This window comes from Callospermophilus lateralis, chromosome 14 (assembly GCF_048772815.1).
Source record: "Callospermophilus lateralis isolate mCalLat2 chromosome 14, mCalLat2.hap1, whole genome shotgun sequence".
Taxonomy (NCBI): domain Eukaryota; kingdom Metazoa; phylum Chordata; class Mammalia; order Rodentia; family Sciuridae; genus Callospermophilus; species Callospermophilus lateralis.
The window spans coordinates 95276534-95290758 of record NC_135318.1 but is presented as its reverse complement, the minus strand read 5'-3'; the positions used below and the strand labels follow the sequence as shown (position 1 = coordinate 95290758).

The following is a 14225-nucleotide window of genomic DNA, read 5'->3' as shown; positions in this document are numbered from 1 at the left end:
GTCCCCTGCTCCGCGCAGGAAGGGGCTGCGGGCTTGACGCCGGCGCTGCGACTCCTTCCAGCCCGCGGGATGGAGTTTGCAGATCCGGCTTGGTTCGGCCCCCACGAGGGGCCATGCACGATTCTTTAACACTGAAAAAATATGTCAAGGTAACTTATCATGTTAGTGGAGAAAACCAAAGATGCAGATTTTACTACTGCTTAAGAAAACTTATTTTACTAAGATATAAGAAGACCCATTCCATTGTATCTGAAGTCATTTTTATTGAGCTATACCATCAAAAAGCACGCATGATATAAATAATGACATCAATAATCAGTTATGCAGCACTTGATAGCTTACAAATCACTTTTGTATCCATTTCCTACCTAATTCTAACCACTCTCAGGTGGCTACATTAACACACACACATATGTGAGACAGATCTCAAAGGGTGAAGTGACTTGACTCAAATCTCAGTTATTTTCATTCTTTTGTTGGTTCTCTATGATACCATTATCAAATTAAAATAAAGATAGCCACATATAGGTAATACATAATGGGGAAAAGTCCAAAATTGTTAACTCAGTTTTCCAGTGATTCTCACAAGCTCTTAGGACAAAGATACAAATGAAAGACATATATGGCTATTCTTAGCCATATCTATTTTTCCTTCTCAAACTTGTCATCTACAGTTAAACACTGGTGTTTCCCCAACTCAAAAGCATGTCTCCCCCCAGGGCAGATGAAGCAGCCAGTTTCCATCTTCCCAGTGGGCAGCTGGTCGTGGGGAACTGGGGAGCACTGCTCTCGAGGCTCATCTCTAATTGTCTGTGCACGGCCTCTGTGTGCCCTGGACTTTTGGGTTGCACTCGATACAACCTGACATGCCATTTCAGTGTCCCCAGCAAGGCTGCGAGGGAAAGATGGAGTGGTGCTTCCCCCTGGCCCTCTCCCTAAACACAGCCAAATATCCTGGATATTCCATACAAAACAAACACAAGAAGTTTCTAAAAGGAGAACAAGAATGGACTGTTAGGGACCAGGAGCCCAAGGACACCACAGCAGTGAGCTCTTGGGACTCTTCACATCTCTTCTTTGCCAAATTGCATTGTGGAGAAGCTGGCAAACCAGGAATGCCAACAGGTATGGCTTTGTTAAAGACCCAAGAAAAGTCTACCCTTTCTAGCAAAAGGAGCAGCCCAGCAAGACAGAAGACCTTGAGGCCCTATTCTTAAAGTACACGGGAGAAATCTGAAGCCTTATCCCCACCCACAGACGGAGTGGGTGCATGCCCTCCACCCTCTCCAGGCTTTACAAGCTCCCCATCCCTCATCCCACCCTGGGGTGGTGTCGGGAAAGGTCAAGGGGACATATTTTCTGTCCATCCTCACACTTGCAGTCTCAGTGGAGACCACATGGAGAGACAAGGCTTCCACCTCTACCCCAGGACAAGACGCCTCTCCCTGTCCGTGGGCCTAGTGAAGTCAGGACTTAGGCCAGCACCCAGCAGTGAGGAGCTCACCCCACCCCACCCCACAGGGGACAGCTCTAGGCATCCATGGCCTCCCCAGCCAGGGTGATCTGCAGAGGCCGGGTGGGGAGCTATGAACCCCACTGCTGCCCAGCAACCTTGAGGACCCTGATTCCCATAATCAGAGGCCCATGATAAAACTGGACTTGTAACACCAGCTTGAGGTAATGAAGCAGCACCCCAGCTTCTCCACTAGTGGAGGCAGAGGAAGCCCATGGAAACAGAAGGCTCAAATAGACATGGAGTCTAATGAACCTCAAAATGTCCAGGTTCCAACACAAAACTCATCACACCAAGAGCCAAGGAAATCCCGATTTGAGGGGAAAAATTGTCCACAGATGCCAACACAAAGAGATGACACAGGTGTTAGAATTGCCTGGCACAGATTTTAGGGCTCAAATTAAAAAAAAAAAAAAGTTTCAGGAAAGAAAGTGAATAATAAAATGAAACTGAAAAAATACAACTGAAATAAAATTCAGTGATAGGCTCTAAAGCACCACTCCATCTTTCCCTAAAGCACAACGGAAGAACCCTCTGTGGACTTGAAGAACAGAAAAACGTCCAATGTTAACAATAAACAGAATTACTGGGACTGAACTGTGCACTCCCCGCCACAGTTCATTACAGAGACCCCATCTCCAAGGTGACTGTATATGGACAGAGGCTCTCAGGAGGTAACCAAGGTTAAAAGAGGTCATAAGTGGGGTCCTGGTCCAATAGTTTTGGTGGCCTTATGAGAGGAAGGGACGGCTCTCTCTCTCCATACACATGTATTGAGGTAAGGCTACATGAGCACACAGTGAAATGGCCCTATCTTCAAACAAGGAAGAGAGCCCTCACAGGGAACTAAACCCTGCTGGGCCTTGCTTTTGAACTTCCAGCCTCCAGAACCATTTTACATTTCTCATTTGGGCCAACCAGTCTATGGCAACCTGAGCAGACTGATTTTGGTACCCCAAAGTGGGATGCTACTGACAAATATCTAAAAATGTGGAGGTGGCTTTAGAACTGGGAGCTGGGTAGAGACTGGAAGAACTTTGAGGTACATCCTAGATGCATGGAATTTAAAGGCTATGCTGGTGTGGCTTGATGGGTAGACGGTGATGGAACGTGTTAACAGAACTAGAGGAAAGATGATCCTTGTTATAAAGTTGAAAATAACTTGTCTGAACTGTATGTTAGTGTTTTGTGGGAGGCAAAACTTGGGAGTGATGAAATTAGATATTTAGCAGATTCCTAAACAAAGTATTGAAGGTACAGCTTAAGTCCTTGCTGCTTCTAGGAAGAAGTAACAGGAAAGATGAATTGGAGAATGAAATGCTAAGCAAGAAGGAATCTGAACTTGAAAGTTTGCAAAATTGTATTCATACAGCAACGAACAAGAAAGTTTGTTAGGAAGAAGAACCAAGGATGTGGCTGAACAACCATTTGACAGAATTCCTCTTGGTTTCAACAGGCAGACATCTTTAGCTGAAGCCTGAGGCAAGACTGCCCTGCAGAGCCTTGGGGGTGCGGCCATCTGGCAGAGCTGCAGGGGCAGGGCTGACACTTCAGTGGGTCCAGAGACAGTGCATTAAGCCAACAGAGGACTATCTTCAAGTCTAAGGATCTAATGGGGTTTGCCTTGCTAGGTTTAGGACTTGCTTGGAGTCCATTACCCATTCCCTCTTCCGTTTCTTCCCTTTGGTACAGAAATGGTGCCTCTATGCCCAGCCCACAGTTGTATTTTGGAAGCAGTAACTTATTTGGCTTCATAGGTTCACAGCCGGGGAGGAATTTTGCCTGAGGATGAATCTCAAATCTCACTCATACCTGATTTAGGTGATATTTAGATTAAAGTTTGAATTTTAGATTTTATAGTTGACAGAATGAGTTAAAATTTTGGGTGTATTTTTCATGCATGGACAAGAACTCTCTGTGTGTGTGTGGTGGGGGGTGCTATAGACTGAGCTGTGTCTTCCCTAGAATCCATTTGTTAAAGTCCTTACTCCCAGTGTGACTGTAATTGCAGAGGGCTTTTGGGAAGTAATTATGAATAGGTGAGGACCTAAATATGGGGTCCTAACCTAAAGGAACTGGTGGCCTTATAAGAAGAGGAAGAGACTCTCTCTCTCTCTCTCCCAGTCCACGCACTGAAGAAAGTTCATGTAAAGACAGAACACAGAGGCATCCACCTGTAAGCCAGAAAGAGAACCCCAGCTAGCAGCAGAGTCACATGGCACCCTGACGGAGACTCCCCAACATGCAAAACTGCAGGAAATAAACTTCTTGAGCCGCCCAGTTGGCGGAGTTTTGTTATGGCAGGCTGAGGCAAAAATATATTTAAAAGGGAAAAAGAAAAAGAACAGAGCTCAGGGCTCTGAAATTGTGGGATTGCAACCAAAGATCTAATAGTTCTGTCATCAAGAGACCAGAAAAGAGAAGAGGCGGGGCAGTGGTCTGAAAATGTATTCTGAAGAAATGATGGCTGAAAATTCCCTAAATTTTGCAAAAAATATAAATGTACACATTAAAGCAACACAACAAACTCCAAAGGTCCACTCAAAAAACCACACCAAAACACAACACGATGAAGCTTCTAGAAATTAAAGACACTGCTCTCAAAATGTTTTCAATAATAACCTTCAAAATTTCAATTAAATGTTTTACACAAAGATGTCATTTGGCTCTAATCAAGAGAAAAACAGTAAAGGACAAGTATTTCAAAGTCTTTTCAAGTTTTCACAATCTAATATGCAATGTCAGTGCAAGTTTACAATTAAGTTTTACTATGGTATAAAAAAAACCTAAGGTACAAACTACCAACAACTGAGGTAAATCTTCATAAATAACATTCTCAGGTAACTCAGATATGTTAAAACAGACCGAACACATCAAAGGTCTCTTCTGTTCTCTCCCTTTTGAGCTATAGGCCATGATCCTTGGAGTGAACTTGATTCTCAGTAGGGGACATCTCAGTAAGTAAGGTCTAAAGGACAGAAGGAGCTGCAGGGCCCTCAGGCCGGAATTCCTTAGCTTCAGGATAAAGGTTCCCTCACAGAAACTCTGGGACCCACCAACAAGCAGGGGCAATGGTGCTCCTGGCTGTGAACACTTAGTTGAGCCGTTGTCTCCATCAGTACTGCTTGGGCTCTCTCCCCAGGTCTTTCTCTCTCTTTTTTCATCTCCCTGCTTTGTATCCTTGAACTTCAGGCTGAAGGACAACTTCTGTTCCTCCACCATCCCGACCCTGGACAAACTGTGAATTTCTCATCTCTAATTTCTACCCCTGCAGCTCAGTACTGATCTCTTGAGCCTTATGAGACAACCCAGCCAGATGCCCCCTTTCCCCGTGGCAAACCCTATTTCTCCCTCAAGGATCTGGTAGTTCACATACACGAGAAATAAATTTCCTCCTTCCCCAGGGGAAGTCACAGTGCCCTCCATCAGGACACCTTAAAACATGTAAAACCTCTTTAGCAGTCTAGGTAAGCTACAGCCATATCAACAAGGACTTTTTTATTCTTTATGGTCCTCACAGCATGTCTGGTAAACCCGGTAAATACACCCTTAGGTGCATTCACCCAGTATGGATCCTCTCTGTTGGCCAAAGGCTGGATGCTCATTAAGGGCCACTGCGTGTTCCTTGGTTTTCCCTCCCCCGTGTGTTTTTTGGTGCTGAGAAAGGGAGGAACTCTGGCTGAAGGCCTTCCCACAGGCCTGGCACTTGTAGGGTCGTTCTCCAGTGTGTGTTTTCTGATGTTTTGTGAGAGATGAGCTCTGGCTGAAGGCCTTCCCGCAGTCCTTACACTTGTAGGGTTTCTCTCCAGTGTGTGTCCTCTGATGACGAATGAGCGCTGAGCGGTCACTGAAGGCTTTGGCGCAGTCGGTGCATTTGTAGGGCTTCTCCCCAGTGTGAGTCCTCTGGTGCTGGGTCAGGGCAGAACAGTAGCCAAAGGCCTTGCCGCACTGGCTGCACTCATAGGGCCTCTCCCCGGTGTGAGTCCTCTGGTGCTGGATCAGGCCTGAACGGTCACTGAAGGCCTTGCCACACTCGTTGCACTTGTAGGGCTTTTCCCCCGTGTGGATGACCTGGTGCTGGGTGAGGAAGGTGCTCTGGCTGAAGGCCTTGCCACACTGGCTGCACTCGTAGGGCCTCTCCCCGGTGTGGATGCGCTGGTGCTGGGTGAGGTAGGAGCTCTGGTTGAAGGCCTTGCCGCACTCGCTGCACTCGTAGGGCCTCTCCCCGGTGTGGATGATGTGATGGCGGATGAGGGCAGAGCGGTGGCTGAAGGCCTTCCCACACTCATGGCAGGCGTAGGGCTTCTCTCCAGTGTGGACTCTCTGGTGCAGAGTGAGGTGAATGCTCTGGCTGAAGGCTTTGCCACAGTCCTTACACTCGTAGGGCTTTTCTCCCGTGTGGATTCTCTGATGCAAGACAAAAGCCGAGTAGTAACTGAAAGCTTTGTCACACTCATCACACTTCCACGGTTTCTTCCCTGCACACATCCTCTCATGCTTGATTATATCTGAATTTTGTTTCAAGTTCTTTTTAAACGAATCAAAGTTATGAAGTCTCTCTCCTTGTTGTTGGACTAGTAATGACCGCCGGCTCAGACTTCTAAATTCATCACACTGGTAACTTCTCTCCCCAGAAAGTTTCTTCTGGGTGACGACTTCTTGAATTGAATGTTTCTCGTGATTCTCCTGCTGACTCTCTAAAGAGTCTTCACATCCACTGGAACCTTCCTTTGGAAATCTTTCTATTAACACTCCAGGGGCTGATTCTTCTGCAGCAAAGTCCTTCTCTGGAGTTAGTTCCTTGCTTTCTGGTATTGTCTCCCAGTCTGAAAGAAGCAAAATTATACAGGCATCATTTCCTATTCTGAGAAAAATACCTGCTATGGTCAAAAAATAATAAAACCAACAAACATTGCTTTCAGGAAACAAATGAACTTCAAAGCTCTCAAAAGAAGCCTTCTGATCTTGAGGACAGGAGGAAGGCTGGGAAAGAAGAGGAGAGGTAGGGGATGGGAGGAGAGGTAGGGGAAGGGAGGAAGAGAAGGAGCAGCAAGAGAGCAGGGTGTGGAGAGGAGGTCAAAGCCCCTGTGCTCAGATTGGTCCCTCACCTGTTGGGTTACCTGCCCCAAGGTCCTGGGCTTCCAAGTAAGAGTGAAAATCTTCACTGTTGAAAATGTTTAAAGCCTTCTAGGCTTAGGTGGTGCTATTGTTTAGATACGGTGTGAAGGTCCCCAAGGATTCACATGCTGGAAGCCTGGTTCTCAACACAGCAGTGTCGAGGTGGTGGAACCCCTAAGAGGTGGGGCCTGATGGAAGGTAAACAGATCACAGGCACCTCCCTCAGAAGGGGATTAATGCTGGTATCAGGAATGCACGTATAACTGCAGGGGCTGGTTGTTATACAGTGAGGCCAGCGACATGCTTGGCACAAGCTTTGATCCTTCCCATTTCTCTACCATGTTAAATGCAGCCAAGGGGGCCTTTGCCAGGGTGGAGCATATGTTAATGCCATGTTCTCAAATCTCTAGAACTATGAACTAAAAAACCCACATTTCTTTATAAAGTAACCAGCCTCAGATACTTTGTTGTGGCAACACAAAATGAACTAATATGGATGGTCTTTACTATCCATCCATGTTTCTAAATGAAATCAATCAATGCAACACAATATTATTAACTTCATATTATACTCAGGGAAATGCTTGGTATTTTAAAGAATAAATAGGAAGAAAAAGTTTAGACAAATGGACTTTAAGCTAAGCAAAGTGGAAAAATTTAAACCCCAAATATCTGTGGAGAACACATGTGTAGTGGAGGATGCTGAGGAACTTTCTTAGTGGTATTAAAGATTCAAGCTGGAGAATAGAGAAGGCAAATAATTTAGGCAGGTGGACTAACAAAGGCCTTGAAAATGGGTAGAGGAATACAGCACTGGCAAGGTAAGTAACCCGCTTGGGAAATCTAGCAATGATATGCTTCCTCAAGTACACAAGGATAAGATTAAAGAAACTACAATTAGCTGATAGGCTATTGCAATGATCTAGTTTGAGAGAGATAATAGGGTTAAATCCATGACATCTTAAAAAAAAGTCACCAGTATATAATCAGTGACATTCACTTGGGGTTGGGGGTTCAGTTCAGTTGCGGAGTGCTTGCCTAGCAGGTGCAAGGCCCTGGGTTCAATCCTCAGCACCAGAAGGCAGGACAGGGAGCAAGAGTGTTCACTTGCTTAGCATACAGCCAACTCCTAAACATTTTTATTTTTAGTACTGGGGATTGAACTAGGAGTTTTTAACCATGGAGTCACATCCCCAGCCCTTTTTAATATTTTATTTAAAGACCAAATAACTAAAAAGAACAAATAATTTTAAAAAATTATGGAAAAAAAATAGAGACAGGGTCTCACTAAGTTGCTTTGAACTTGCAATCCTCCTGCCTCAGCCTCTGGAGCTGCTGGGATTATAAGCAGGCATCACTGTGCCCAGTTTGTTCTAAACATTTCTCTTGGATGATTTCATTTTCCCCTTGCCACAGTCCTAGTTAAGTGCCATGACAACCCCCATTTTACCGAGAGGATAAATCACTTGTCAAAGATCACAGAGCACTGAGTAGCTACGATGGGCTTTGAACCCACAAGACTGGTTCTGAAATCTCTACTCCTGCCCACCATGTTAGGCTGCCTCTGCCTGGACAAGGGAAAGGCAAAGGAAAAGCCAGAGATCAATTTAGACATTGGCCTAGACTGAAAAAAAGCAGCAGCATCCTGCAGAGAAAAAACAAGTATGAACAATCCTGACTTAGAGCCTCTCAAGCAAACTCAAGGAAGTTATTAGCAAACATTACAATCACCATATTTGGGGAAAAGAATTAGTTTGAAAGGGTGAAAAAGATTTACTCAAATTTATTCAAATTCAGACTTTATCAACTGACCACCACCCTCAGAGCTGGGATGTGGCCCAGGAGAGGCCAGGACTCCACTTGAGCATCTCCGTGGGTGGAGGGAAACTCGATGGCTCTCCACAGGCCTTTCCACAACCATCTGTGTTTTATTTCTACTGTTCCCAACGCTCACTCACCTGGACTGTCTGCTTTTGAGACTTCTCTCTCCAGCTCGTCCCTACAGTCCAACTGAGAGATCACATCAGGCTTGGAAATTGGAAGTCCTGTTCATGGGAAAGGAAGGGGTGAGGAGGACAGCTTAGCTCCTCGGTCTTAAGGGAAGACAGCACAAGAGGGGGAGGTCAGCTCTGCACTTCCTCCCTGCAGTGCTCAGAAGGTTGAGAGACTGAGAAGGGAGTTAAGTTCGGAACAATCCAGTCACTTGTTTTTATCTAAGAGTAGTTTTCACTAAAACTCTGTCCTGACATCCTTGGTCAAGGAGCAGAGGAGGATGCTACAGGTCCAGATGATGAAGGTGCCCATTTCTAACTCTAGGAGAGTTAGAACTATATCCTGAAACAAAATGAAAACAAAAAACCAAAAAGACAGGCCTTATAGAAATTAAGAAGCTCCTAGGAACCAAGGAAGCCCAAGCACTAGAGTTGAATGCAAAAGGGGCTGGGAAGCCCTCCTTACCCAGCAGGACCAGATTGCGATGCTTTTCAGACCTATCTCCTGAAGGAGTGTTCAGCTGTCCCCACTGGTGGAGAGCCTCAGCCACATCCCTGATCGTCAACGATTCCTGAAAAAACAAACACATCGGTGCTTATCAGTGGGCCTCCTTCCAGAGGCTTCCGGGAAGGACCCAAACTGACAGCATAGGAGGAGGAGAAAGGAAGGCTAGGAAGGCTAGAAAAACGATTCTGCCACACCTTCCAACACCAAGGTCCTCAGGCACACGTGCAGTCCACAGATCACTGTCTCCATCATATACCAGACCTCGTGTCACCTACAGGCAGGAAGGAGAGCACCTTCAGTGTGAAACCTGAGGGACAGAGTTCTTAGTTCCCTATCATTGAGTTAAATTAAGAACTGGAGAATTCCTTACTATTAAGAGTAAGGGAAGAAAATGTAATTATGAATTAAATATTTTATTTATAGTATGGCTTTTTAAATACAAGTTCACAAAGTATAACTATTTTCTCTCTAGTTTTTAGAATAAACTCAGTCCAATATATTAAAAATTAAGATTTTTGCTTCATGTGCCACAAATACGGATGTATTCAAGCTCAAATTATTATGGAAGTCCCCATGGTGGTCTTATCATTGCCCACAAGGGCCTGATGGCCCAGCCTCTTGCTCTCTATCTCCTCATGCTCTTCTAACGCTCTCTGTGCTCCAGCTGAACGCCACCTTTCAGCTTTCTGAAATGTGTGCCAGTCCCTATTAACCCTCCCTGATGCTTCCTGTTCTGAATGTTCTCTCCTCTCCACCATCTTTTCAGCTACTTGAATCCCAACATTTCAGATCTCAGCTCAGGGTCACCTCATCAGGGAAACCTTCTTCTTCTCTGGCTATAGCACCATGCTCCTTCCTTTCTTTTGGGTACACGTGCTGAAGGGACTTTGTGATTAACATCTGTCTGGCCCACTAGATGTAAGCTCCACAGAGCAGAGGCTAGGTCTGGTTTTGCTTATCAAAACAGCCCTAGGACCTGTCACAGAGCAGGAACTCCAAAAACATTTGTTGGTAAAAATGGGAGTTCATAACCCACTTGAATTAAAGTGTGAAATATGATATGTCAAGAACTATGTAATGTTTTGAACAACCAACAATAAAAATTAAACAAAAAAAAAGAACCATACTATGAGACAGTTACTCAATATAACAAGTCCATTTATAAGCCTTAAAAAAAAAAAAAGAGTTGAATGAAGGGAGAAACAAATAAATAAGAATTAGCAGAAACAAGTTTAAAAAGGGTACTCTATAAAAATGTGCATAGGAACAAAGGAGGGGAGGGAACAGAAGTATATCTAACACTGAGAATGCTGCAGAAATGTTTACCCTAATCTTTATCCAGATGACAGGCACCAAGTTTAGTGTGTCTACTAAAGTGTGGGAAGAGGGAGCAAGATAGATAATAGGCTCCTTTGAATCTGTTTATTGCTAATAAGACAAATGCCTAATCATTTTTCTAATCTAGTAAGGGAACTTCTATACATTTACACACACTAACTTGAGATACACTATAAGACAGACCAGCCCCTGGGTTGCTAGCAAAATAAGTCTTTCCTTATTTGAACTACCACTTTTGCCACAGGCCCCAGAACATAAACTGCCATGCACCTTTCACAATGGATACACAGTCTGAGAAATGCAAATGTGTGGTGAGGCAATCCCACACTGGCGCAAACATCATAGAGGATAATTAAAGAATACTAAGACAACTGTGCCAACACTGAGGGACACAATCCTACAGGGCAGGCCTCGAATATGTAGCCCGTTGCTGACTGAAACATCCCATGACTGCACCTGAACAGTTATTTCTGTTTATATTTAGCATTCTAATGTATATGACATAGCTCTCTCTCCAAAAACAACTGATAAAGCAATGAACAAAATGAAATAAAGTTAAAAGAATTACCTACTTTGAAGACCACTTGGCTAAAATAAACTCTTATTGTGACACTTGAAGTATGAAGCACTACACTTTTTAAGGGAATATTACTCAGAAGTGATCAATACGAACAATATAATTTGTAGTTTTCTTCCTTCACAAACAATGCCAATGCTAACCTAGCTCCCCAAGAAAACATCCTCAAGCAAACTCCTTTAAGAGCATGCGCTGGGGCTCACAGGCAGCCCAACCAGACACTGCCTAGCAGATACTGCTGACCTCCTCACCCCTATTCCTTCTGAAAGTGATCTACAAACTGTAGATCTGTACTGAAGGGGCTGCAGATCTCCCAGTATCCTAGCCAGATTCTACAGAGGCACCTTCACTAATGGTCTCTCTTCAGTTATTATGTTTCATCTTTCTGTGTCTGTTGGGCGGGGCGGTGGGGGGGTGGATTTACTAGGGATTGAACTCAGGAGTGCTCTACCATTGAACTACTCCCCAAAGTCTTTTTTATTTTTTATTTTGAGACACCATCTCACTAAGTTGCCCAGACTGGCCTGGAACTTGGGATTCTCCTGCTTCAGTCTCCCAAGTACCTGGGATTGCAGGCGAGCACCACTGCGCCTGGCTGGGCTGGGTTCATCTTGCTTTGCCTCTAAAAACCTCCATGGGCTTATCTGCCTTTGGAATCAAACTCAGCAGAGGTTTTCTTGTGATCTGGCTATAATGCATCCACATTTCCTTTACCCCCACGGTGACAACCCTTGATGACCTCCAACTCTCTCATCACTTGATGTGAGGGTTTGTTTTGCCAAAGACATTTTTTTTTCCTTAGAATATTCCTGTATTATTCTGCTCTTCAACTATGCACACTCTCTTGCTTTCTAAAGTGTAGCTTTTATTCCAAACCTTCTCCAAATACTGTAGATAATGGGAAAGTTCCAGGGCCAAGTTTGACTTGCAGCAGTCATTTCTACATTTAATATGTGTGTGTGTGTGTGTGTGTGTGTGTGTGTGTACAACTGCATGGAGTATTGCATACATGACATACATTAAGGGTGTTTGAGTGGCAAACCACTTCCTAGCACTAGGCATATAAATGGCAAACCACTTACGCCGTAGGCACAGCCCTGGGTATGAGACTTTGTGTTGTAGTCCCTGCGCTTGCTCCATGGTCCACCCCTAGACTGGTAGCTGCAGGGACAGTTGGCCAGCAATTTCATTGGTGGCTGCTTGTAATCTGCTTAGCTGCTGCCCGAGTATATATACATGGTAACTGCACAATAAAATCAGACCTGCTTCCTGCTTGGTCTCCAGAGGTCTTGATTAGTGACTCCGCAGCCACACTCTCCTGTACCCTGTTCTGTGGACCTCCTCGTTGGACAAGAGAGAGCCCGTGTGTGTGTGTGTGTGTGTGTGTGTGGGTGTGTGTGTATTATTTTTCCCTTCACACTGTTTATTTTACTTATTTATGTCTTACTCCTCAGGAAACTCCACAAGGCAGGGCAAGTGTGTGTTATTACCTTATATCTCACTTCAAGGCCAATTATACTACTGAGTGGCTAGCAGATGCCAACAAGCCCTTAGAGGAGAAGAAGCAGTACTGGGAAGGAAAATTTTGTGCAGGTCAGGAGCATTCCCCGTGAAGTTCATCACTCGTCCATTCCAGGAGGAATTCAGAGGTCTAGGATTCAAGGTGGAGCAATTTCTTAACAATGGAAAATATAACCATGTTAAGAACAAAGGGAAAAAGAAGAAACCTAAACTTACCTGTGACCCAGGAGTCAGCAGTATATCAGTTACTCCATTTTCTTTTGGCTTTGCAGTACTGGGAAGGTTTGAGTCCTCAGAAAATGACCCTACAAGTGGAGAGAGAAGTCATATGACAATTATTCTGGCCTTGCAGTGAAGTAGCAGAAACTGCCATGCAGCAGCTAATTCACTAAGAGTCAACACAGGGAACCAAAGGAGATCCCACAACACCCTGGACACAAACAACAGGGCCACTGCTGCCTCAAGATCCTACTGCCTTCTCTAATCTTAAGCTCCAGTAAACGCACCTGTGAGAAAGTGGACACTAAATACGTATTTCTATCTCTCATCTGTTGGGTTGTTAAAATAACACTCTCGGTCCGTGTACTGTTAATCCCTGCCTCAATCAGTGACAAGTCTCTGTTGTGTTCCAGGCTCAATGGATGAAGACTAAACTAATTCTTTTTGAAAACTAGCTTTTCGGATACACTCCTGGCTGTGTTGGAAAAGCAATGGAACTCGAGGAAAAACAACATCAGAACAGGATTCTAGACTATCCGACAGCCTCGCTTCCCCTGTCTGTCAAGAGTCCGTCTCCTTTCTACTGCCTTGTAGGGCTGCTGCGAGAACAAAAGAAAGTCAAGACACACTCTGCAGTCGGATCTGCAGACCTGGGGCAGGGAGACACCCTACAGACCCGCAGGCAACCGAGGGAACCGGTCTCCCTGCTACGCGTCGCGAGGCCAGCGGGTGGGCAGCGGCGCTCCGGGGAGGACGTGATGCTTCCCCGTGCTCCCGCCTGCCCCAGCCGGAGGGCAGTCCTCCTCCGGTCCCTTGTCTCCAGCGGGCACCGCGCCCGCATCGCTCGATTCTCACCTCTGCCCTCCGGCTCCATGGCGACTGCCTCCCGCGGCCCACGCCGGGGGCAGGGTCGGGGATCCGCCGCCCCCGCTCCAGGCCTCCCTCTGCCCTCTTTCCGGGCACACGGACTCAGAAAGACCCGCTCTCAGCCCTCCTCCAGCCTGGGTCGGGCCTCTAGCCCGACACGGACGAAGCCAGAATCCGGCAGGTTAAGAGCAGCCCGGCAAGTGGCGCCGGCCGACCGCGAGGCGGAACTACAACTCCCAGCATGCTCCGTGGGCGCCGTGGCGTCGCGCTTCCCAGAGGGCCCCGCGCGTGCCGTCGCGCTCGGCGCCCCGCCCCCCGCAACATAGGAGCGCTTTCCCGGGGCTGTGGGTGGGAAGCTGCGCGCGACAAGCCCCACCTCGCGTGGGACGTTGACAGCGCGCAGCTGTGGCTTGCGAGCGCGGTGCTTCTCATCCCCGCAGGCTTCCCGTCTTATGGCTGTGCGCCCCCCGAGGGGAAGTGCCCGGAGGCTGCGTTAATTGGGACCGTTGTGTTGCAACAGAGATTGCTTCAGTTTACTTCCAGTAACCGACGATGCTGGGTCCAAGTCGCCCT

At 46.1% G+C, this 14225-nt stretch overlaps 1 protein-coding gene across 1 annotated transcript; it reads right to left on the bottom strand.

Moving 5' to 3' along the window:
• Positions 1–4143: 4143 nt before the first annotated feature.
• Positions 4144–13854, bottom strand: Znf892 (zinc finger protein 892). Its single transcript, XM_076832632.2, has 5 exons — positions 13641–13854; positions 12783–12871; positions 9089–9194; positions 8590–8676; positions 4144–6339 (listed from the first exon to the last, which is right to left on the bottom strand). The coding sequence occupies exons 1-5, from the start codon at positions 13657–13659 to the stop codon at positions 5063–5065; spliced, it is 1578 nt and encodes a 525-aa protein (XP_076688747.1). The 5' UTR covers positions 13660–13854; the 3' UTR covers positions 4144–5062.
• Positions 13855–14225: the final 371 nt, after the last annotated feature.

What these genes read in the sequence shown, in the direction of transcription:
- Znf892 (XM_076832632.2), bottom strand. An exon ending in TCGCAATCTGGTCCTGCTGG is followed by an intron (nt 8,677 to 9,088) that starts GTAAGGAGGGCT and finishes TCCCATGAACAG; the next exon opens with GACTTCCAATTTCCAAGCCT. An exon ending in CTCAAAAGCAGACAGTCCAG is followed by an intron (nt 6,340 to 8,589) that starts GTGAGTGAGCGT and finishes TGCTTCTTTCAG; the next exon opens with ACTGGGAGACAATACCAGAA.